This window comes from Melospiza georgiana, chromosome 12 (assembly GCF_028018845.1).
Source record: "Melospiza georgiana isolate bMelGeo1 chromosome 12, bMelGeo1.pri, whole genome shotgun sequence".
NCBI lineage: Eukaryota > Metazoa > Chordata > Aves > Passeriformes > Passerellidae > Melospiza > Melospiza georgiana.
The window spans coordinates 6,760,942-6,785,648 of record NC_080441.1 but is presented as its reverse complement, the minus strand read 5'-3'; the positions used below and the strand labels follow the sequence as shown (position 1 = coordinate 6,785,648).

The 24,707-nt window shown below is 43.4% G+C and overlaps 1 protein-coding gene across 5 annotated transcripts in view; it reads left to right on the top strand.

Annotated features, from left to right (window-relative positions):
• The first annotated feature begins 13,912 nt into the window (after positions 1 to 13,912).
• Positions 13,913 to 24,707, top strand: part of LOC131088498 (integrator complex subunit 6-like) — a 39,663-nt gene continuing 28,868 nt past the window's right edge. For all 5 annotated transcript variants that reach the window (XR_009115114.1, XR_009115113.1, XM_058032615.1 and 2 more), the window contains exons 1-2: positions 13,913 to 14,107; positions 14,191 to 14,268. Coding sequence is in view for 3 of the 5 variants with exons in the window: in XM_058032615.1 (XP_057888598.1) it covers positions 13,997 to 14,107; positions 14,191 to 14,268 (189 nt within the window). In the remaining 2 variants the exon portion in view is untranslated. The remainder of the gene's footprint in view (positions 14,108 to 14,190; positions 14,269 to 24,707) is intronic.

Genomic DNA, 24,707 nt, shown 5'->3' with positions numbered 1-24,707 from the left:
TCGGGAAGGAGCGTGGGGACAGCGAGTGACGCCAGCTGAGCTGCAAACCTGTGTGGAGAGCAAGCCCCAAAACTGCCTCCTGCCCTGCCGTGTTCTCCCTGCTGGGCTGCACCCACCTCACCCCAGGGACGGCTGGGAGAAACAGAAACAGCGTCAGCAGTGCCACAGGGAGAGATCTCTTGCACCTGTTTTGTGAAGTTTAATTTGTTATTTGGATAAAATTGCAGCGCTCAGAAGGTGCAGGTGTGATGGTTAGACTGAAACGTGGGCTTTAATTTAGAATGCCCTGCACTGCAGCATGGTGTTCCCCCTGTTTATAGGCACTGTGCTACTTGTCACAGGAAAATTATTTTGGAGAAAAAATATAGAAACAAGACACCAGATGATCTCAGAAGTTTTCCTCTAAAATGAAATTTTGAGAAAGTTATTGATTGCTTGAAGCATTTAATTCCAGTCAAAGTGGGTTTTAGCTGGGAGAGGTGTTCCCAGCATAAATGAAACACAGATCCTCATAAAACTCCTGGCCTAGTGCAGTCTTTCCCCAATATAACTCTAATAGCACAGTTCAGTATAGAGCACATACATATTGCAGTTGGTATCTTATTTTTAGTTTCTTTGTATTTTTTGTAGTAATACTGATAAATTCACCAAAGTCTTCCTACACTCACAAGAAATATTTACTAAGAGAAACAATGAACAGTCGGGATACTTTGGATTATATTAGGATAAAAGTCGATAAAGCAATACCACTGAAATTATAGTGATGGGAGATAAAAATTAGATCCACTGAATTCAGTGAAAACAACAGCACTGCTGCCTGACCTTATTTCTGCCCTCTACACAGCCATTAGCAAGACTGTGCCATTTATTTACAGCTTCCTCCTGTTGCAGGCCCAATCTTAGGCAGTAAATTCAATTGCAGAAGTATTTTCACTGAAGCAGTTGCATTTAGAATAAAGTTACCAACATACTTTCTCCCAAAATTCAAGAAAATGTGTGGCAACCTTGTATGCTTTGTTTGCAATTTTGATAACTCTTCCCAGTGATACAGTTTAGAGTCAAGTTGACCTTTATGGGTTTCACAGCTGAGGCAACAGTTACATAAAAAGGATGAACGAGCAACAACAAAACAGGAAGGCTGGGATCGTGTAATCTGAACACCAGAACTGCCTGCACTTCCATTTTACTGTTTCAGTGAGGGAGGCAGCACTGGAGAGTGGTAAAGCTCACAACTTTGGGTAAGGAAACGGAAGTTCTGCTTTAATTTCTGCCTTTTATTCTCTGTATTGCCCTACGTCATTTAAACTGCAAATGTTACCTGATTTAGATTAAAAAGGTAGAAAGTGTACAATTAAAAAGAACAAATACCCAAACCAAACCTGTTACCGATAGTCAAAGAAAAGGGGGCACACAGCAAAGTGATTTTCAATGACAAAAGTGCCTTTGGCTCCTACAAATTAGACACTGATTTCTTCCTCAGTGAATGAGAATAAAACACTGACACCACATGAAACATGTTGGATGTGAATTGATTTATACAACTGTTAACAGTTGGGACTAATATCTGTCACTAAACTAAAATATTGGCAACTGCACCAGTAACAGGAGTGTCTCTGTTGCTCAGTCTCACTGGTTGGTTATGCTCCCTGCTTTAGTTTTTTGCTAAGATACAAAAGGCTCCATTTCCAAGCCAATTAATAATTTAATTATGACAAGAGATGTATGACATGCCCATAGCCATGGCTGGTAGAAGTGTTTCCATTTGTTATGATCCTAGGCCAGGTCCAGGCTCATCTGGAGATCTTCTTCCAGCATGGTGATACTTGGTTTTTATGGGACTTCCTTTCCTTTCTCTGCAGGATTCTGGGGCACACATCTGGGATGGCTTAAGGACTGGATAAAGTTTGGGTCCCCTTGGGGGAGCAGCAGAGAGTCCCTAGCCTCTGAGGGCAGAAATTCATGCTTTCTTCATTGAGTTTGCAAAAATTGACCTGTTTGTCCTTCTCTCCCAAGATTCAGAAAGGAAGGGACACTTTTGGAGAGGCAGCAGATTGGCCTCAATGCCACTCAAGCCAACAGAGTTTTTGTTCTGCTGCTGTATTTGAGGCCTGCCTACTTCTGATTTTAACTGTTCTTAAAATATTTCTGCACGAACAATGAGGAATATTAGCACACACAAATCTGCTGGGCTTGCTGAAACAGTTTGCTTATAGTTTCACTGACCCTGACAGCAACAACAATAGTGTTTCCAGGGGGAGAGCTGACTTTTTCTGTATGTTTGTTGTGCTAGTTCTTGGTTCAGAAATTTTTTCCACTATTGTCCGTTAAAATTTGTTTAATGGCCTGTGTGACACAGTGACTGATGCTGAAATCCTCTGATGTCTTTTGGAAATGCAGTAGAAGCAATTTCCAGCCCATGTCACAGGAAATTTACATATTCCAATGAATAAAAATTAAGATGAAAGCAGGATGTGTGGGAAGACCTGGTAGTGACAGAATCATTCCCAGCTGCTTTCTCGGTTGCAGAGTAATCACAAAACGAGGTTTTTAACCAAGCTTGTTTAATCCTCATCACTGGATTTTGGAGGGATGTGGCCACTGCCAGCTGTCTTGCTGAGTTATGTGTATATTCTGTACCACTGGAAAACTCATGATTAGGCTCTGGCCAGAAAACAAACCTCAGTGAGAAAGAACTGCCACCAAACCCCTGAAGTCCACTGTCTACAGGGTCCTATTTCTTAGATGAGCTGGCTTTGTTTTAATGGTGTTAGGGAAAAGCTCTGTTTGGAGGCAGAAGGCAGAGTGCAGCCCTGGCCTCTGAAATCAGATCACACTCCTTTGCCTATCTGCTGGGAAAGGAGCAGCTGAGGATAAAGCTTGCACACAGGCAGCTCTGTCTAGTGTTTCAAGGAAAGCTTTGGGGAAGATAAGATTCTCATTTTGTACTTTGACAAAGAGCTGCACTGACTGCAGGAGTCTCCATGTTACACTCACAGCAAGGGCAGCAGTTTTCCATGGTGCTGCTGAAGCACTGCCCCACCTCATTTTATTGCCCTCCCTGTTTGCCACATCACCAGCTCCAGGGAGCTGGGGGTGCTGTGGCTGTGCCAGTCCCAGAGCCTGGAAGCAAAATGTTCACGGGAGAGTTCTGAGTCTCTGCAAGCAATGGGAAGAGTCCAGACAGCCTTTGCTGCTTTTACTTGAAAATAGTAAACAAGTAAGAAAAATATTATGGTCATAGCTGGTATACAGTAAGGCTTTAAATTTGAGTTTACTTAACTTTCAAGTGTTCCACATATCCTATATTTGACCAGAGGTTTGCAAACGTGGCCCTGGGAGGGTTGCAGGGGTAATTGGCTGGCAGCCTAGGACTGTATTTAATTAGCAAGGAATGCACCGGCCCTAACTGCATTCCCTGCAGGAGCCACAACCCACATGGCTACAGGTGCTGTCCTGCTGGCTCCTCACCCCTGGGACTCTTCCTCAGGCAGGGGTGCTGCATGTTGCAGCTTGTGCTGCATTTGGAAAAGAACATATTTGGCTATCGCCATCAGGACATAGGTCTTTGTATTTTCTGTATTCTGCTCTGCCACGATATCAGGCAGTATCATCAGATTTATGATCTTGCTGCCCTCTGAGTACACAAACCCCTGGTTGCCACAACCTTGCTGGATTCACATTTTTTAATGCCTCTTTGATTAACCATTTTGATACAGCTGGGCCTGACTCTGACTATCATCAGCTGCTGATATTCCTGAGTTCATCTGGAGTTTCGAGTGATTGATACCTCAGAGAATTAAGCTCAAAGTGCACCAGGCGAGACTGCCTAGAGCTAAAATACCCACAGTCAAAGCCCATTAACTGAAACGTCTGTGTTTCACTGAAAGTGTCTTTGGAAAGCTGAGGCTAATTTTTCCTTTGTTACCACCGCTCTAAAGTGTTCTGCCTTGATACACTAAGATATAATGTACTGTTCTGTTTTTTTAAGCAGTCTGATGGCTAAATATTTTCTTTAGTGCTAATTTCTGAATTTAAAAAGTTAACTTCTATTTTTATGGTGATTTTAGTTTTATCAGCTGATTGTTCTCCTGAGACATGATTCAGGTAAGTTCCTGTTATGTGTATCAAAGGGTAATTTATGGTTTCAACACATTAAGTTATGTATTTTGCATCATAGTGATTCCTCCTCAAAACAGCAGGAACCTTGTCCTTGTAGAACTGTTTTTCTCTCTGCTTGTTTTCCTTCTGATCTATGCTGTTTTTTTCATAACTCCTTTTCAAACGTTTATTCCTTTAGCTTGTCTCTATCCATTTTCCTGCATTTTATTTTCTGTGTTCCTTAATGTGTGAGCACTGAGGAGACCTGAGCAAGTGCAGAAGGGAAGAGGCTTTGCGAGCACTTAGCTGGAAACCCCACGGCATTGTGCTGAGATACAAACCCCTGAGGGGCACAGTCCAGTCTCAGTGACTCCCTTCCCAGAGAACCCAAACCACCAGGGGTGCTGAGCAACTCAGGATCACCCTGCCTTAGTGTAAGTCTAACCACTTGCCTCTATTTTTCATTTTAACCTGCTCCTAAACTGAGAATACAAGTGCTGTGGAAACCTTGATCCACCAGCAGCTCATCACAGCTTTCCACTGTGCCACACTGTCACTAGGCTTTTGAGGTCTTCCCCCTTGAATTTTTAATTACATTTCTCATCAATATACATATATAAAGCCTGTACCCAGCACTGATTACCCACCATGTGCTTTTCCCTTCCTCCTTCTTTCCCTTTTCCCTTCCTCCTTGTCTGCTGCTTTCTTCTCTCCTCTGCTCTTCTGCTGGATGGTAAAAGAGGGAACAGGATGTGTGTGCTGGGAGGAAAGGGGAGATGGCACAGGGGGTGGCAGGAGGATGGGGCTGCTGGGGATAAGGGACAAGCTGCCTGTCCCTGGCTCGGTGGTGATGCAGAGTGTGTGTTGTGACATGGGAAAGGGCTGGCACAAACTCCCTGTTCACTTGGATTTTCCCTGCAAACACAGTGGGTTTAGCTGAATAGGGAATAATTGAAGTTTGAAAATGTTTGGATGAGAACTGGTGTTATTACAGTTGGTTTTTTAATAAAAGGGTGAGCATAATCGTAATTGGAAAATTTCGTCCTTTATATGAATGTTGAATATAAAATCTTTTATTGCAGATACTGTTTTGTAAAAATTAAACTGAGTGACTTCAGGGTGGAGTTTCTTGTTTTTCTGTTTGGTTGGTTGGTTTTCCTTGCTGTCTGAGGTAAATCATTACTTTCACTTGGCTATGGAGACCAGTTGTTTGGTTGTCTTTCTTTATTTTGTAGAACGTACTGAATTATTATTTGGGACTGACAAGCATTTTGATGAATAATGGGGGTAGCTACATTTTCTACCCTTTAAATATGAGATAAATGCTACAATTAAATACCAAAACATAGGATTGAAACTTTCTTTGGTTTAAGCTGAGCTAACACAATATTCTCTCTTTGCACAAGTATAAGTGTGGTTGCTCTAGGGAAAATGTGGGGAGGGTTGGATTGCAAAGCTCTGTCAGCAGCATCTCTGAGGGAGTCTGCTGGAAGTCAGAGTCAGGCAGGAGAATGCAGAGAACATTTCTGCTCTCAGTGATGTGCAAACCCGGCTCACAGAACAACAGGAACTGCCACGCTGCTTCCAGGAACAGCCAGCAGCGCTCAGGGAGGGAGGAAAAGGCCACACACCGAATCATCATGACTTGGTGCCTCCTCCCAGCTCGGGGGAAGGGTTTGAAAGCACAAAAGTTTCACCAAAGCTACGGTGTTTATTCGCTGTTGATCACACCGTCCCCCATGAATTTCTTTAATGCCTTTTAAAATCCATTTTCAGTCTCCACAACCTCCTGAGGCACTGAGTGCCACAATGCAATTATGGATGGTAGGAAGGAGTATTTCCTTTTGGGTGTGTCTGTTTTAAACCTGCTGCTAAATGCCTTTGTTGGATGCCCCCTCAGCTTTTGTACTGCAAGAGAAAGTGAACAATTACTCTGCATTTACCTTCTCCATTCGGTTTTACAGACTGCCATCATTTTCCTCTGCAGTCATCTTTTTTTTCCAACCTGAAGGGCCTTTGTCTATTTAATTTCTTCTTGCAGTGAAACTTCTGTATCTCAAAAAAGATAAATGTGAGCTTTTTATTACTCCTCTCTTTTTTTTCTCCATTCAGACAAAAGTGTCAAGGAAACCCTATACAGGAATGCCATGGTTAAAGGTTTCTTTGGTGATTCTTTGTGCCAAAATAATTAGCTTTTGGCTCTTGGAAATTACCAAAAGGTTCTGAAAGGGGGAGAAAATGTTGTTCTTGTAATCTCCTCCAGTCTGAGATTGTGTTCATGTACAAAACTAGGAAAGAGAATGCAGCAAATAAACAGAAGTGTCTGGGTTTGAAGTTCTCCTTTGTTGCCAAGAAACCTTCCAACTTAATATACAAAAATTGAGTGAGTGTGAGGAAGTGACAAAACTGGGACCTGAGAGTTCAGGAAGTTCAGTAATTCAGTCTGTACTGAGCAAGGTCGGCAGCACTACCAGGACACAGCATCTCCAGAGAGAGTGGGGCTGTTTTATTCTACTTAGGCCAGAATAAGCACAGTGTCTTCTATTATGTCTAAATCTGAAGGGACAGAGGAGTAAAAGAGAGCACATTTTTATTTGAAGTTTCTGTGCTCCTATCTGGCACAAATACTCCATCTGAGAGAGACAAATGCAAATGTCTCCAGATCTGAGCACAGCCATCTGCAGGGAGCACCTTGCTGTCCTTTCAGTCTGGCAAAGTCACAAAGCTCCTCCACCTTGTGCCCTTTTTTCCTACCTTGTCGCATTCGAGCTGACTCTTCAAGACTCTGTACACCTACTTCTTGCTTCCTGCTGTGTCTCAGTTCTTTGGATTTCCCATCTGCCGTGTGCTGCTGGCAGTGCTGCTGCCCTGCACTGTCTCCTCCTGCCATCTCTCCTTTCCATGCCCCTACACAGAGAGCTGCTCTCAAAAGATGAGCTTGTGTCCCTGCCTAAGGTCTTCCTGGAAAATTGTTTCTTACAAACAAGATACCAGATATATCAGGAGAGGAGCTTTCACTTCTTCTTCATCACTGTCTATCTAAAAAAATATATTTTTAAAAAGATATGTTTATAAAAATATATATTGAAGAATGAAAAGATCTTTGTTTCATTTTCCCATGCACTTGCTTTTTGCTGAGTTTCCTGCTAAGCTTCCAGTGCTGCTTGGGCCTTTCCATCCTGTCCCGCCTTGTGTTCTTGTTACCACCCACTCATTAGATCATGGCTGAAATTAGCTGGTGAGAACTACAGGGCAGGGCTGATATGATTTTGTTTTTTTTTTTAAATAGTGAAAACAACAAAATTAGCACTTTTTCAACTGGGGCAACCAAGGTAGGAAACCATGGAAAGTGCTGGTGAATGTCTGTAATAGAATCAGTGAGAGCTCACGTGGCACCTTGTGTTCCAAGCAGATCATTCTGTTTGCTTTTGTAACTCTCTTTAATGATAAATAGTCTTTAGGATTAAATATGGGATACCTTTGGGAGAAAAAAAATATTTTGTGAAAATTGCTTACAGTAAAATGCAATTATAATTAAACAATTAAATCATGATAAACATACTCCCTTCATGGAAGTGTTTGCTTTCAGTAAGATGATGATGATCTGTTAAGGATATGTTGGAAATATTAATATTCATCCCTAAATGATAATATTTCCTGTTTGGGACCAGTAAGTTACTTTGGGTGCCCTGAGCACAGAGTTAACATCCCATGGAGTGGTGTCCCATTAATATTTTGGAAACTGTCCCCAAATTTTTTTTAAGACACAAGGTGCCATGGCAGTGAGGGACAGTGGGTGCTCCCAGTGCAGTGAAATGATGGTGAGGGGTGAAAGGTGACTTGCTGAGCTGAAATCAGAGTGCTGGGGCTTCCAGCAGGGTCTGATCTGCTTTGGATCAGGCACAAGCATCATGTGGAGTGCAGTCAGGTTAGCTAAACTTTCTCTGTGGGAGATACTTTGAACTCTGCAAGGGAGAATTTCTGTTGCAGGCAAGCCATGTATATAGTAAAAAATCATAACTGTGTCCAGAAATGAAACAGCCAAGTGTGGCTTTTGCTTTATGATAAATCCTGTCAGTTCAGAGCAGGTCCCCAGCCCATGAGTATTCTTTGCCATAAAATAAATTCTGATAGGTAATAGATGGAACAGTGTGAACTTCTCACTTGGTGGCACAAATCTGTGTAGCACAGCCTGGTAAAACGACTCTCCCAACCAGTCCCTGTTGGCTCCAGTCTATTTAAACATATGTATTTTCAGGTTTCAGTTCTGGTAACGAAATGCTGCTTTTACGACTCTTCCTCACAGGAACCCAGGCAGAAGGATGTAGTTTTCCTCAGAAGTGGCAAGTTTTTAGTCTGTCTTTATATTTTACATTGTAGAATGTAATAAAATCCAAATCCTACCACTTGTGCATTAATTTAATTCATATTGTTGCTTTCCACATTGGTAATACTCTGGATTTTTTTTTCTGTTTCTTTTTTTCTTTTTTTTTTTTTTTTTAATGCTTTTCATCCCAAGATCCCAAGCTGATTTGGCCTGATTCCCAGGTACAGCTTAGCAACACTTAGCATAAGACCAGTAAAAGGAAGTAACAGGGAATTTCACGCAGTTCTTGGCTGGCTGTCAATCCAAATGCACCTACAGTGGGAGCATCCCCTGCCCGTGAGCCCCTGCTTCCCTGGCTCTGACTGCCTGATGCAGGGCTCCTGTCTCAGCCACAAATCCCTCTCTCTTACCCCACAGAACAAGCTCTGTTGTCTCCCAGTGTTTATCAGCAAGAGATGATAAATCTTTCCTAGGGGAGAACTTGGCAGGACATATGGCAGCTTGGGGCTGGGGCCATTAATCTGATGATGTTTGCTGCTGGATCACAAACATGCACCAGGCTGAAGCACACACTTTCGGTTTTGTGTCTCCCTGCATAGGTATGTGCACAATTTTAATTTTTTTCCTTATCTTTTGAGGTTTAGAGTAACACAATTCTCCAGTTTGCTAAACAGGAGAAGGTTTCAGTTTCCTTTTCAGCAGCCAGAACATTTTTCAAACTTTTATTCTGAGTGTTGTTTCTTCCTTGGCGAGACTCTTGGACTTTGAAACCTGTTCTCATATGGAAAGCCTTGCCTATCTGGAAATCTGTTCTGGCTTGCTTCACTGTTCAAAGTGCTGCTTCGTGGGTTCATTTCATGCCTTCTCGGAGACATTTTGTCAGAATTTTGCTTATCTACCAGTATTGCAAAACGATCCCCCATCTTAGGCAACCAATCACTTCCTCATCCCCTTCTCATTGGTCTTTTAAGCAAAATGGAAATTAAACTGTCTGCTGTTATGCAGGCTGTGGATCTGGCTTTCACCTTTGGACTCTGGGCAGTGTTAGCTGTGCTTGCATAAAAACTTTGCAGGAAGAGGAAACCTTGCTGAACTGTGCACAGCAAAGGGTTAACACATCTGAGGGAGAAGGGGAGAAAATCAGGATGGCTGGACTCTGCCCCTTTGCTAAGTGGCTGCTTTTTCTGAAGTACATGGAAGACAGATGAAAAACCTCAGAGTTGCCCTGAATTATCTTCCTGAGCATAGAGCTCTCTCTTTTTGTAGTTAAATATGACAGTTATAGTGCAGTATTTATGCACAGTCAATAAATCAGCAGAAAACGTGCTGCAGTCAGGGCATGTATCCATAGCCTGTTCTTTATATTTTAGCTGAAAATGGAATTCCTGAATTTGCTGAAGCTTGGAAAAAGAAATTCAGGTGCACATCTGCACCGGAGGCTTACACAAAGTCTGATGGCTCACAGTAGCCAGGGTTTGCTCCTCAGCTTCCATTACTGTCCTCCCATCTGCAAATCCACATTCCTGAAAAGCAGTGAAAAGGCAAATTTTGAATCAGGCTCCCAAACTCTTGAGTGGAATCATTGCAGAAAGGAGACAGAGCAAGTGAAAGGGGCAGAAATCTTTAAGGATGAGTTACAATTTTGTGGAAGTCTGTAGTGTAGTAACAAAATAGAAAAAAGGTCTTGCTGAGCAATATCCTGGAAAATACTGGTTTGGGGGTTTTGTTTGTGTTTGTCGGTTTGGGGGTTTTTTTTCTGTTTTGTTTTTCCAGAAGGGGCTGTGTGACACATTGGCAGAAGCAGCCTGGCCTTTTCTAGAGTGTGGCTTAAGAGCAGCTAACTGCTGACAGGGGAGAATATTTTGCCCTGATACAGCACACACAATATCACAGGACTTGAATTTGCTCAGCTTCTGCCATCTTGAATATAACTGTGAAGGAGCTGTTATTTAGAACAATTTCTTACCTTCCACACCCAGCTCCAGCTGCACACAAATTCTTTAAGTTAACAGCGGATTTCACCTTTATGAAAGGGACAGCACAGATCTATGATTGCCTAAGAGCTAAACCCTTCTAAATTCTCACTGTGGTACTGAAAAATAGACCTTGTGTGGTGCCAAATAAGTCCCTTAGATGTGGTGACAGCCTCTTTTTTTGTGTGTGATAGGGGTCATACGTCCCAGCTCCCAGCATGGATTAATCTGTATTTTTGCAGTGATTTAGCAGTGACCATTTCTGTTCTGGCTGGAAGTGTTTTAAATTAAGCAAAAAGTCATCAGGGCAGCTGTATTACGTGACCAAGACAGGGAGCCACAGCAGCAGAGGGAGGTTTGAAGGGTTTAGCTGTTGATCCAGATTTTAAGTAGATAATTTCTGCCTAATGTATCCAGTGTGCCCCAAATTCAGGTGGCTACTCAGTGCCAAAGCTGAGCGCCTTCAGTGTCTAAAGCAGCATGGCTTCTGTCTCACAGGTGTATTACTTGTTCAGGGCAGAAGGCAGCTAGGTGAGAAAAAAGTAAGGTGAAGCAATGTAAAAGTGTTAAGAAACAAACTGTTAGTGCTAAAATCCTGTTAGAGGCAACAGCTTAGATATTAAGCTGTGTTAGAACAAGAAACAGAAAAATAATACTTTATCAGCACAACAGGGAAAAATACCACTGATCTGTTTTGTTCAAAAATTGACTAGAATTAGCAATCCAGAATCCTGTTCCTTTTTATTATGGGATAGAATACCTACACAGAAGTTATTTCAAAATATTTAATTATAGGAGAGCTTAACCTGCTGTACCTGTTGTGATTAATTTCCCCATAAAAACAATTTCTTTAACTATTGCAGCTGAAGAAATGTAGTAGATGAGCATATTTTCAATTAAAAACCAAGAAAAGTTTAAACTTTATGGAGATGATAAACGTCCACTGCCACAGCTGACAGAAAGTCAGCACTGAAAAAATAAACTGTATGCAGGAGGAGTAAAAGCCACTCTAGCTGTATTCATGCATGTTAGCAACCACGGTGTCTGTAATCTCAGGAACAAAAAGTGTCTCATTAAACTAAATAAATGTCTTGCATTGTACCTAGAAGATTGCTAGACTTTAACTCTTGTGGAGTCCAGCTGGAGCAGGATCTAAAAACAAGATCCTTAAGAGAGAAAGAGGAAGAGTATGTGAAGCTTGCCTGCTGCTGCCCTTGGAAAGGTCAGCCTGTGAATTGGGAAACAAGAGTTTCATCTTGACCTTTAAATACTATGTTTGGATAGCAAAGAAGCAGCTTTTAGGTATCTGGTGGTCTGGAGTTATAAAAAAAAATGGTGAGGATATGAACTTGTAATTGTTTAGCATTTCATAGAGCCAGTCAGGGAGGCTGCAGGACACGGGCATTGGGCTGCCAGCTGGAATTGGCTGAGGTCAGCTGGAGGCAGAAGGAGTCTCTGAGCTCATCTGGCTGCCATGAGAGCAATGCATAGGTGGCCTCATCGAGTTCCCCGTGCCAGGACCTGGTGGTGTTAGGTGGCATCTTCTACCAATCCTTCAGTTTCCATTCAGGCCTTCGCAAATCCATTCCTGACCAGGAGTTATCTTTCCAGGCTAACATGCAGCAGTACAAAAATACAGTATCTGCATTTTTATCTTATCTATAGAGATTCAAATCCCATTTGTTTCAGTCTGGCTCCATTCATGTGCACTAATGACTTGCGTAAAAATATTTATCTGTTTATCCCTCCTGGTCTTTCTGCTATGATTGTTAAAATTCAGAAACCTTAATTGCAGATACACATGCACAACTTATGGAGGGCCTGGATAATGGAATGGAGTCTCCATGTTTGACAGGATTCTTTTTCAACTATTTAACTTACCTACTTTTGGTTCAATAGAATTAATTAATGAGATAATGTTATTTGAAAAATATCTGCAGAGGTTTTTTGAAAAGACAATAGTCTTTCTAAAGTCATTATGGAGATGTGGCAAGTCCTGTGTGCAGGTGTTGGGCTTTTTCTGGTGACAAAAGGGATGAGTACATGCCTGAATCAAATTAGCTTACATCTCTCGATTATTCTGAGCAAAATGGTATCTTTACCAATATTTGTATTTTGTAATGCTTTGTAATGGGGCATTAGAATTCACCTGTGATGTTGTGCAACAACAGTATTGTCCAAGTGCTTCACAAAAATGGAGTGAGAACTGAAACTGACTCTGCCTGCTGTTGAAATGAATGGCAAAAAAAAAAAACGGGGAAAAAGCCTTTGAATTTAAAAGCACTGGAAAATATTATCAGTTTCTTTATTAATTTAAAGTAAGATACATGCTGGCAGTGTTTCTTTTGTGTGTTTTGGATTTGCTCCTAGAAGAAAACAAGCATTCATGAGTGCACATAGTGCTAAATACTTCCTCAGCCTCCTTCCCCTTATCTGGTTGCTGTCGGTGGTGGCTGCCAGGCCTGTTGGAGCAGGACACCTTGAAGAGGAGGCTCAGGGAGGACTTTATTTCTCTCCAAAATTACCTGAAAGGAGGCTGTAACCAGGGGCAAGCTGGGCTCTTCTCCCAGCGGCAGGACAAGGGGACATGGCCTTGAGCTGTATGGCGAGGTTTGGGTGGGACATTAGGAGGAATTTCTTCACAGAAAGGGTGATTAGAACAGGCAGCCCGGGGAGGTGGTGGAGTCACCGTTCCTGGAGGTGTTTAAGGGAAAACTGAACGTGGCACTCGGTGCCATGGCCTGGCTGACAAAGTGGTGTTGGGCCATCAGCTGGACTTGATCTCAGAGAGACTTTCCAAGCCAATTGAGTCTGTGATCCCTCCTTTCAGAATTTTTGTTTTGAATTTTTCTGAGTGGTAGGAAATAGTGTAGGGTTTATGTATTTTCAGTTTTGCCACGATTAGTTTGTTGGCATCCTTCATTGATCCAGGTACACTGAGGTGCCCTGTCAGTGTGTGATGGCCAGATCCAGGCACTGCCTGTGGGAGATGTTACCTGACCCGGGAAAGGATCGCATATGGGGATTGGGGATTCAGTGCTTGAGTGAAACGTCTGGAGAGCAGGAACGGGGCCGATTATGTCACCGGGTGAGCTCTGAGCGGCTTCGCTCGGGTCCCCGGAACCCTCACACAGCTCCTGCATACTCCCCAGCCATGGAGGGCAGCGCGGGCCGAGGTGGGGCGGCGGCGCGGTGACTCAGCCGCGGGTACCGGGGGCACACGGCGGGATCGGGACGGGGACCGACCGCGAGGGGCCGGGCGGGGCGGCCCCTGAAGAGCGGGGCGGGGGACCCCGCAGAGGGGCGGGGCGGGCGCTGTGTGTGTGACAGGTGCGGCGCGCGCGCGCCCGCCGCCATCCCTCTCCCCCCCTTCCCTCCCCCCCGCCCCGCGCGCGCGCGCGCGCCGCCATGAATATGCAAATGTCGGTATAATTGCCAGCCAATGGCGTGCGCGCTGGTCACATGGTGCTGGTGGAGGCTCAGGGAAGAGAAGTTGAGTCCGGGCGAGCTCGGGCAGCGCCGCCAGAGCCGAGCGAGCCGCGGGCGAGCGCCGCGCCTCCTCCGCAGGGAGCCCGCCGGCCGGGGCTCTGCCTGGACCATGCCGATCCTCCTCTTCCTCATAGACACGTCCGCCTCCATGAACCAGCGGGCGTACCTGGGCACCAGCTACCTGGACATCGCCAAGGGCGCCGTGGAGATCTTCATGAAGGTTAGTGCGCGGCGCCGGGGGAGCCGCCGCCCCCCTCGCCCCCTTCGCCCCGCTCACGCCGCTTCTCTCCGCTCTCTCCGCAGCTGCGGGCCCGGGACCCCGCCAGCCGCGGCGACAGGTACATGCTGGTTACGTTCGACGAGCCGCCCTACTGCATTAAGGTAATGACCCCCCCGGCCGCCTCGGCCCCGCGGCTGGGCCGCCCTTGGCGCGGCGCGGCCCCGTCCGGCCCGGCGGCGGCAGCAGCAGCCTGTGAAGATGGCGGACATTTTGCTTTTGTATGGAGGAGAGAGGCTGAGGGCGCTGCTGAGATGGAGGAGGGGGGGGGAGGAGACGGGCGGGCCGTGATTCACCGCCCCGGCGCAACGAGGGGCGGCCGCGCTCCGCCCCCCGCGGGGCGGTGGCTCCGGCGGGGCCGTCACCGCGCTCGGGCCCCGCGCAGCCCGAGCCCCCCGGGACACGCGGGCAGGGTGGGGCGGGCCGGGGCCGGTTACCCCTCACGGCCGCGGGGCAGCGCGGGGGCCCGGCCCTGGCGCCGCTGTGGGTGTGGGACAGCACCCGCGGCTGTTTCCGCCTCTGCGACTGAAGGAGCCCCACTCCGTGTTGGGGCTCTGTGTCCCCCTGCCCCGCTCCTCCCGCCCCGTTCATCCTGCTGAGCACGGTAGCCTGCACCAGTTCCGTGGAAGGGGCTCGCAGCCGCTGCTCCCTGCAGGGTTGTGGTGAGCTGGATGTGGAGCCATCGAATCATCGAGGTTGGAAGACACCTTTTAGATCACCAAGTCCAGCCATCAACCCCGTACTGCTACTGTAATTCCTAAACCACTAAATCACATCATCCAGTGCCAGCCTCTTTAACACTGCCAGGGACAGCAACTCTGCCACCTCCCTAAACGGCCTGACCTCCTGAATGCTGAAAATTTTCTTTCTAATATTTGATCTGAATTCCCTCTGTCCCAGCTTAAGGCCATTTTCTCTGGTCCTTGCTGCAGGCACAGCAAAAGAGACCAGCCCCTCTCTCACTGCAGCCTCCTGTAAAGGAGTTGTAGAGAATGATGAGGTTTGCCCTGAGCCTCCTTGAGAGTAAACAAGTCTGCCCGGCTGGCTCCTCTTGTCCCTGTTGTCTGATTCCTTGAGTTTGAGGCAAGCACAGCCATGCCATTCTCCACTGCACCACGAGGTTTAGGCAGAAGTAAAAAAAACCCCATGGTGCTGCACCCCTTATACTGAAGGCTGCAGCTTGCTGATGGAGACGTCCTAACTGAAAACACTTAGGTAAAGTGTGTCACAGAAAGCATTGCTGGGGGACTTTTAGAATCCTCCTGAACAGTCCTGGATTAAAACTGTATTTACTCAGAGTAACGCACTACTTGTAATAACTGTTGACCCATGAAGTTAATGTACAAATACATTGTTGGTCATCCTCGAGAAAAAAGGAGAATACTCTAGATCTCCCAGCTAGAACTTCTTGAGATGTTTAAGAAGTAAGTGGGCTCACTGGTGCTGTGAGCTTATTCACTAATTCACATCTTTGATAATGAGGAAATGTAATTATCATGAGCTATGAATCTTGGCTCCTTTCATCAGTAATAAATTTACACAGCTTTCCGAAGTGACAAGTCACAGAGTAAGTATTTATTGTTTGGTATTGCACCTTTCATTTTCTAGAAGAAGGTGTGGAAATAATTTCTGTGAATTGAAATCATCCTTGACTTACAGAAAGTTACTGTCAAAAAACCTCCATCTGCCTAGGAGAGGTGTTTTTTAGACACACTGCACACACCATTTTCCCAATCCATGTTTGTGCCTGGATGCAAACCCTAAGTCTTTGTTATGCCAGTGTTAACTGGATTTCTTTTGTCCTAGATTTCTTCTAGTTTTGTGTCAAATATTTCACAAGTGTATCTTATCTTTGAGGAATGAACTTGCTCCCTGCAGTGACAGCAAGCACACTGGTGATTTAATGAAAAAATGACTTTGCTGCTGGAGCTCTGTGTGGTAATGCTACAGGTTATTACCACGTCTGTACTCAGATTTGCTGAGGAAGATCCTTGTGTTTAATAAGCATCTGTGTACATTCTGATGTGCTAATGAGCATCTGACTGTTGACAGTTTTAGTAAATAGTAATTGAAATAAATGGGGCTGTGATACCCATCATAGCATTCAGTCATATTTAATATACATTAAATAGCCGAGGGAAAGGAAAAGTACTGTGCTGCTTGTAACTTGCTAATGCTTCTTCTTAGAAATTTTTATTTCTGCCTTTAGCACACTGCTTTCTAAATTGGACCTTAAACAATCTTAAAATATTTTTTCAAAAATTAGTAACTTTTCTAGGAACAGGCTGCAGATTCAATAAATATCTGATTATAGTAATTATGATCACAAGTGCAGCTCAACTATTGCGTAAAGGCTTCATGGAATAATGAGTGTTACTGGGCTGTCATCATGTCTGTTCCTTGAGCAGAGAAAGCCTCACAGCAGTGATGACTCCCTGGTTGGAGACTTGTTCTCAAGACCTGCTCTGGTATTTATGATGTTCCCTCTGTTGTGTTTTTTAACAACCACAGTTGTGCCAGGAAAACTTCCTAGTCCAGGCCAGATTCTCTGTGTCTTAGAGAACATGCCTGTAAAAGATATAAAATCTGGCTTCTTTACTAATGCTGCTGCAGTTAAACACTTTATTTCTCTTGATTTAGAGAAAGTAAAAACAAACCTGGCAAGTGAATGCATTTTGCAGGCTTGCTTTCCAAGTATGTGCAGCAGTGGCTGCTTTATGCTCTTGTTTTTCTTGATGATTTATATTAATTAAATACATAGTCTCTCAGTTTACCAGTGAAGCACTTGAGGGAAATAATGTGGTGGAGTTAGGACCACCTAGAAAGCAGAGGAATTACAGGAACTTGAGCTTTGGAGCAGGGGTAGCTGAGATATGTGCCTTGGGTTGGTTTATTTCAGAATTTGTCTGTAGCATTTAAGTATTTAAAACCAACAGCACTGGTTCACTTTTGATGGACAAGAATATATCAAGAAAGTATTATGCACATGTATTGTATTGTGCTAACGGAAGAATCATGCTATTGCAGAAATGATTTGCCAAAATCTGTGAAAGCAAGGTGCTGTTTTTGAAACTGTCTTTTGTATAGATGGTTTGAAATAATTTACAGGACCTGTTGATTGTGTTTGGCTGCTTGTAGCTCTGTGCCATTTTTTAAACATGGAATTATTTAGTCTGTCAGTTTGCAGTGGGGCTCTGCAAAGAGCTGTGATTACAAATGTCCAAACAGGAGTCAGGATGTTGTCCTAGGAAGATGGGGATGGCAGGAATCTCAGCCCCACTCTGGCAGCAGATTCCTCTGGAACCTCGTCAGCTGTTTGGCTCCTATTTGTTATATAATGTATAGGTGGTGATTTGTGACAGTAATTGTGGTGCAACCATTTATAGCTCTTACTTTATTCCAAAATACTCTACAGAAGGAGACAAATATCTAAGAGCATGTTACGAAAAGTAATAACCTTGTAATTGTCAAGTGATGTGATCCTGTTTAGGTCAGTGGAAAAATACCTGTACATTCTGTTGGATGTTGGGTCAAACTCTCATTTCATGAACTAGGAGGTAAAATTAGTATGTTACTTCATGAAGTAAGGATGTTCAGCCTAATGTTTTTAGTGTATTTTTTAGATTGAGATTGTGATAGGGTGCTGTCAAGGGAGTCTGTCTAGTTAGTGCCATGTTAACATGGAAGTGAGCCAGTCTGTTCTGGTATTTGGGTATCTGATTTTGGGTGTTTGGCATGCATGGCAAGGTAATAAGATGTACAGTAAAGCACCTTTGTAAAAGGTGTCTATTATTACTGAAACACTAGTGCCTAAATTTAGTTACGGAAGGAATTTATTTACAGTGTGTATCCAGTTGGACAAGAAAAATGGCTTCAAGAGCAGCCTTGCTGCCTGGCAGGGTGTTTGATGTTCCTGGCCTTCTGGCTAAGAGAAGTTCATTGTCCTGTTGAGGGAACAGTTCCTGATGTGTCCTTGTTGTGAGGACTTTGTGTCCAGGGATTGCTGGAGCCCAGATCTTGCTCCATGCCAGCCCTGTTGTGTCCTGGTGCTGCAGCACCTCCAAGCCCTGTGTGCCACCCCACCCTTCTCACCCTTCCTGCAGGACGTGGCTGTTCTGGAGTGCCTGGGCAGGAGGGTGGCAGCGTGCCAGGCGTGGCACTGGCAGCTCTGCAAGCACTGCCCCAGCTCCCAGGGCAGCTCCTGGCATGGCCCTCATGGCCTTCTGTGGCTTTTTTCATAGATTTACCCAGTAGATGTTTTTCTGAAATCACATAAATTTCACCATCGTCTGTTGAATATAGATATTTCTCTGTACATAAGCACATGCTGTGGTGTAAGTGGGCAGAATCTTAAACCATTTTTTTTTTTGGTGAAGTAATGGTGCTAGAGTAAAAGTATGGAGAAAAGAGAACAGTCTTCTCACCTACCCTTTTCCCTGCAAGCTTTTCTTATTTTCCAGTGATGATGTTTCAGCAAGATCTATCTAGATTTGTCTGAAAATGGAGCTCATGCCAAAATCTTAGCCCAAAGAGTTTTTGAAAAGGAAAGCAAGGCTTAACTCTTCATTTATTTTTTCCATTCTCAATTTTTGTGAAACCTCACATCCTGCAGTTTGTGGTTTTCTTGTGGATTTGGGCTGTAACTGGCGAGTTCAGGCCCAGACCAAAAACACAATGGTGGCCTTATGTGAAGTTATTGATTAACTGGACTGCCCTGTTCCCTTGTGACTGATATCTGGCTGTTGGCAGTGATATGGCCTTTCCTCAGGGCTCAAGGAATATTATTTATTATCTGGTCACAGAAATATGACTTCTGTGTTATGTTCTTCTGAGACTCTATCGTCTGACCTTCGTAAATGATCTGGTCACAAGTCAGAGGACTGAGAGAACATAAGTTATATTCTGAATTACATATTTTCCTCCTTCTGTTGTGTTATACTGAATGCAAGAGTCAGCTGTGACTGCACTGCAGAAATAGTCTCCATGAGTTTGAGTGCAGAAATATGTAGCTGTCTAAGAAGGAGCTCAAATTACTTTATACAGTGTGTGTGAAGCACTGCACTGTTTGAGATGTGCAAACTGGGACTGATGGATAGGATGCCTTCCAGTTCCACTGCTGTTCCCTGCTAGCCTGAACATATGTTTCAGTGCTAAAGAGCTCCCTTGTGGAAACAGCTCTTCATGATGGACTCTGAGCAACCTCTTCTTTTTTCCCCTGAAATTCTGGAGTTCAATTGGGTTATTTTAGAGGCTGGAGCAGGAATTTATAGAGGCTTTTTTAAACATTTGTCAAAGAGTACTTATTGTATGTAAATAACCTGTTAATTTATGATATTGAAATAGTGCTTCAAAACAGGAAATTCATAAGGTCACACTTGAGGAAAGTAATTTTGCCGTCTTCTATTTCAGTGGCACAGAAGCTTCTGCAAGCATTTTTAAATTTTGCTTTCATGGAGAACCTGTGCTGCTGCAGAATGGAACTGATTGCCACTCACTCTGCACAGGGCAGAGGCAAATGAATAAGCTGTGCTGCTGAAAGAGAGATGTGAGATCTGTTTGTCTGTTTCTGGAAGAAATTGGATCAGAGCTCCTGACTCTGAGCTGCAGGGAGAAAGAGGAATCCAGCCATGAAACCTGTTGGGTTTGAGGCAGAGATCTGCAGGAATGCTGCCTGAGGGTGGTAGCAAATGCATTTTGTGTTTTTCCACTTTTGTGAATGGAGAAAACCTGAGGGATACCTAGTAAGCTTAACTGTAGCGGCTGCACAGAATAAGCCTGAGTTAAGTTTTTACAGGAACATTTAGACACTGAAAATCATTGGGTTTTACATGTAAAAGATCTGACTTTTGGCAGGCACGAGTTCTTGGTGGCCTTTGCTGTGGAAGGGCTGGTGTGAGCAGCTGGGAATACACTTGGAGGTTTACAAGCTGGCCCTGGGGTGTGCAGGCAGAATTTTTGGTGCAAGGCAGATAGCGGCTGCAGGGGCAAGAGGGAGCTGCTATCTGAGAGCTGAAACAGGGAAGGAGAGCTGAGCTCAGTGGGAGAGGCCTATCTTTGTCTCCAGATATGCTGTTAATGAGGAGCACACTTGGTGAACCCACTAGCCAGGCCTTGTTGGAAAGGGGGAAAAAGGTGCTGAATGTAGGACTGAGGGACTGGATGGAGGGTAAGCAGCACACACAGTGTCTGTTCTTGATAGCTAATTCAGTAATTCTGTACTTGTTCAGTGCAGAGAGATAACCATTCCTGTTCTACCACTACACACTTCTTGGGTCAGTTACAGCAGTATTTTTATTTCTGAGCACCAACATCTTCCATTGCCTGGGGAGTACTGCACACACCTCTCCTCTGTGTCTTCCACTGTGCTTGTTTGAGGCTTTGTTGTGAAATTTGTGTGTTTTCAGAGGCTGTCTTCCTGCAGAAATGACTGGCAGGTTAAAGCCAACAATTGCTTTTCCTCTGTTAAACACAATGACTTAAGGAAGAGAAACAGAAGTCAGTTGTTTAAGGAGCACTCATGCAGATAGGATTGTCTAATTTTTTTTTGTGGGCAAAAGAAAATCAACTCAATACTGTTTGAGAATAACCACCAAACAGTTTTTACACACTTCTTTCAATTTAACTGCTTTATCACTAAATCTGACCAAAGAATGTGTACAAAAAAGTTCCTTTTTTTAAATTAGGCATCTATTCTGAAATTGGATAAGTAAGGCCATAGCCAGAAGGTTCTTGTTGGTGCAGGTGGTAGGTTTGTATTTTACATACTGCAGTGCATGTGTCTTAGAATCTGAAAACATCTAAAAATGTATTTTAGTAAAATCTTGGGAATCATCAATTGGCATCCCTGCAGCTAGCAAGGAAGTATTGTAGTCCCTTTCAGCTTATAAAGGTACTAAATTGATTCCTGTAGAGAGTGTCCTTTAAAAAGCACATCCCCATTCCTGAGAAACATCATACTGGGTAGTGTCAAACATGTTAAAATGCTTTTAAACATGCATAAGCATGCTGCTTCACTTCTTTGTGTCCTGGTTGTGAGCTGTAGTAAGCAACCTCTTCCAGGAATTGGTGTAATGAGGACAGAACATTATAATGAGGAATTTTGTGAAAAGTAATGTACTTTTTGCTTTAAAAAAAACCAAAGCAGTAGTAATCAGGGTGATTCATTCTTCTAAAAGGTATAGAAGAATGTGCCTTCTGAAATTGAGGTATTTTGTAAAAAATCAAATTCATGCAAGAACTTAAAGGTGATGGCTAAAATTTTGAAAGGAATCAATTTAAATGGAAGGACAGTTCAGAAATTAACTTCTTGATAGATAGGAGGGACTGAACTCTGCTTAGCTGTCCTTTTTATTATTATGATTTTGAAGTAGTTAAATGCTGGAACTTGTGCTTTCACCTGCTGCCTGTCTTCACAGAAGGCCAGGTGTGTGTTGCTGGGTTAGTTCTTAATGAAAATATTTTAACTGCTTCTGCTCCTCCAGGAATCTGCAGAGTCAAAGCTTGCTTTTTCATGTGAGGTGGGTTTCTGCTTTGTGCTGTGCAATAGATGAGATGCCAGAGGCCTTGAATGGAAACCATTCATCTGTTGTTCAGAGCCACTATAGCAATTTATATTTTCATCTTGTTATTTGGTTCTGTATTTGGGCTTGGACACATTCAAAGATGTAAGCCCTTAAGACTACAGGATAAACTAGACAAAAGTAGATAGGTTTGCATTAAGAGGCTTTACTCATCCTCAGTGCAAAGGTCACTTTTATTTTAAAAATAGAAGCTTAAAATCAAACAGTTGAGTTGGATCTCCTGAGTTACATTTTTGTATATTTTTGTTCTGTAAGGAGGAAGGTGCTTTGTGAAGTTGGTGGTTCCTGGCACATGGAGTCTCTTTTGTGCTGTTAATATTTCAGTCTCACTTAGAAGTTGAAAAAAGACATTTTTGAAATACGTCTTTTTTGTTGGTATATGTATGTAAAAAGGCCTGGGCGTTGCACCCTGGCTGTGTGGTGTGGCTGTAAATATGCACACAGCACATGTGTGATACCTTGAGAAGGGGCATTCATTTTTTAACTTGATGAGAGCTGATGTGGTATTTGCTTGGCTCACATTTTAACAGTGGAAAAAGGTAATTAAGATTGCAGGCACTTCCACCTTGTTCACCCTTGCATATTTTATAACAACTCGCCAGGAGGAACTATGATTTGCAGCAGTGGTGCAACAATGATGTTTTGAGCTTGCTGTGATCTAGAAAAGATGTATCTTAGAGCTGTCTCCTGCAGTGTTCTCATGGCTCAGGCAGCTGGGATCCACGTTCTGTACCGTGTGACCTGGGCTCTGGAGCTCAGTGCAACTCCAAGGGCCCTGGCAGAAGGTTCCAGATGGCTTCAGCCTTAGAGATTCTCTTCACTGTCTGTATTTTGAATGCCTGTATCCTTGATTTTATTTAATAACACAGGCTAACAAAAAACCCCAAAACAAATAACAAAAAACCAAAAACCCCCACCAGAAATAAAAAAAACCAAGCAATGTGAAGAGCAGCTGGTGCCGTTCTGATTGTTACTTAAATAATTTTAAATGCAGATTGTTACTTAAATAATTCACTCTTGTAGGTTGACTCTTGGAATTTCTTTTTCTTTCTCAAACTTTATTTTTACAGCTCCCCTCGTAATAATGGAACTCTTAGGCTTTTACACCCCCCAAAAATATAGCAGGCAATAATTGAAAGGAATTTTTTTGCTTTGTATTTTTTCTGGCTAATTTCAGAATACTTAAAAAACACGTAGCAATCAATTTCAGCTGTAAGCAGCAGGTTTTAGCATCGAGGTTTTAAGAATGTACCAAGAGATTCATTCTTGTAAAGGGACTCTTATTGTGCAGATCAGAATCTGGAGTTGCCCATAGACTTGTATTGATCTGTATATTCACTCTGCAGAGCATTAAAAAAAACAAACTTTATTTTGGTGTAAGAACTGAGATTGACAAGGATCTCTGAAACTTGATCTGCTTATTGTCAGATAGGTAAACAAGTCTTGCTTTATTTTTAAATAGCTATTATTATTACTATTATTATTTTATGTCCCACGCAGTTATTATTCTTTCCTTGTGTATCTATGCAAATTTCAGCATAAGCAGCACTAAATTTATTGAATGTTATTCTAGACTAAAAAAAACTAACAGTTCAGAATGCCTTAATTTTACTTTTTAAAGATAAGGCAGTTGTTGGTTTGTCTGTGTTCTCACAGATGCTTTTAAAATCTTAAACGTGTGAAATAGTGTTTGGAAAAATAAGGATCTTGATAAGATGGATGTTGTGGAGCAATTAATTGGACAGAAAACAAAGATCTACAGTGTGGTTAAGCTGGTGTTGCTATGCTCTGCTTCTAAGTGAGTATAATGCATTAGCACTGGTCTTCATAGCTTGTTAATGGTTCAGCCAGTGAGTTTTGATTAAAAAAAAAAAAGTTAAGCTCTGCTTTGTGGGAGAATGTGCATCTGTTGAGGCAGAACACTTGGTGCCTTTAGCTGCTGCCAGGGCCCTGATGCTTCTCCCAGGCTGGGGTGGGATGGGAGGGCTGGATCTGGACCATGTGCCCTGCCCTGGCCTGGGGGAGCTTTCTCTAATCACAAGAGCTTAAGCCCAGGTGGCTACTTTTGGTCCAGATGACTCTTGCATTAAAAAGAAATCCAACCTTGCCATCATCTGAAATAAAAATCTGACCAATAGTAATGCTCCCAAGGCTATCAGTGTATTTTGGCTGTATAAGAGTGAAGTTATTTGCTAGGCTGGCTAATTGATATTTCATATATCAATTGATCAATATATCATATATCAATATTCATTGATATTTCCATGAGTGTATGGATTTAATGGTCATCTAAAGTATTTTCTTCAGCAGTGCCTTGAGCAGCATTTCAGACCTGAATTGAGGAAAGCTGGTGATTAGATGACTCTTTTAGATTCTTGAGTTTTGAAGTAAATTTGTAATACCTGTAGCACTTTGGTGTGGTGCTCTAGTTCTGCGATGTACTTTTGGAAGGAAGGAGGAAGGAATGTGGCATTTTGCAAAATAAATGTGAAACATACTGTGTTGCTTCAGCTCTGGGCTGTAAAGATAGAGTATCATCAGTAATGGTTTTCCACTTGATTTCCAGAAAAGTGCAGTGAGGGATCCCTTGTGTTGGTAGCAGCTACTCTGTAACCTCTTAGCTGCTGCCTTTGTTCCTTTGACTTCTGCAGCCATGCTGAGTGTAGGAAGGGACCAGCAGAAGGGCAGAGCTGGGGCTGATTGGCATTGAAAGCACATTTGATAGGCTGAAAGAGCAGCAGGCACTGTGAGAAGCTGAAAATCTTGGATTGAAACCTCCACATTTGTGCAGTTGCCCTCTCTGCAGTGTTTGGATAAGATGCACCTATGATGGTATTTCTGCAATGACTGCTATGCTGCTGAACAGGAGCATGGAGCCTCTTGTTATGCTTACTGTGCTAAGGCTGCAGACTGTGATTACTTCTGTGTTCCCTCTCCATTAAGCTGTCGTGTGAAATGTGGCT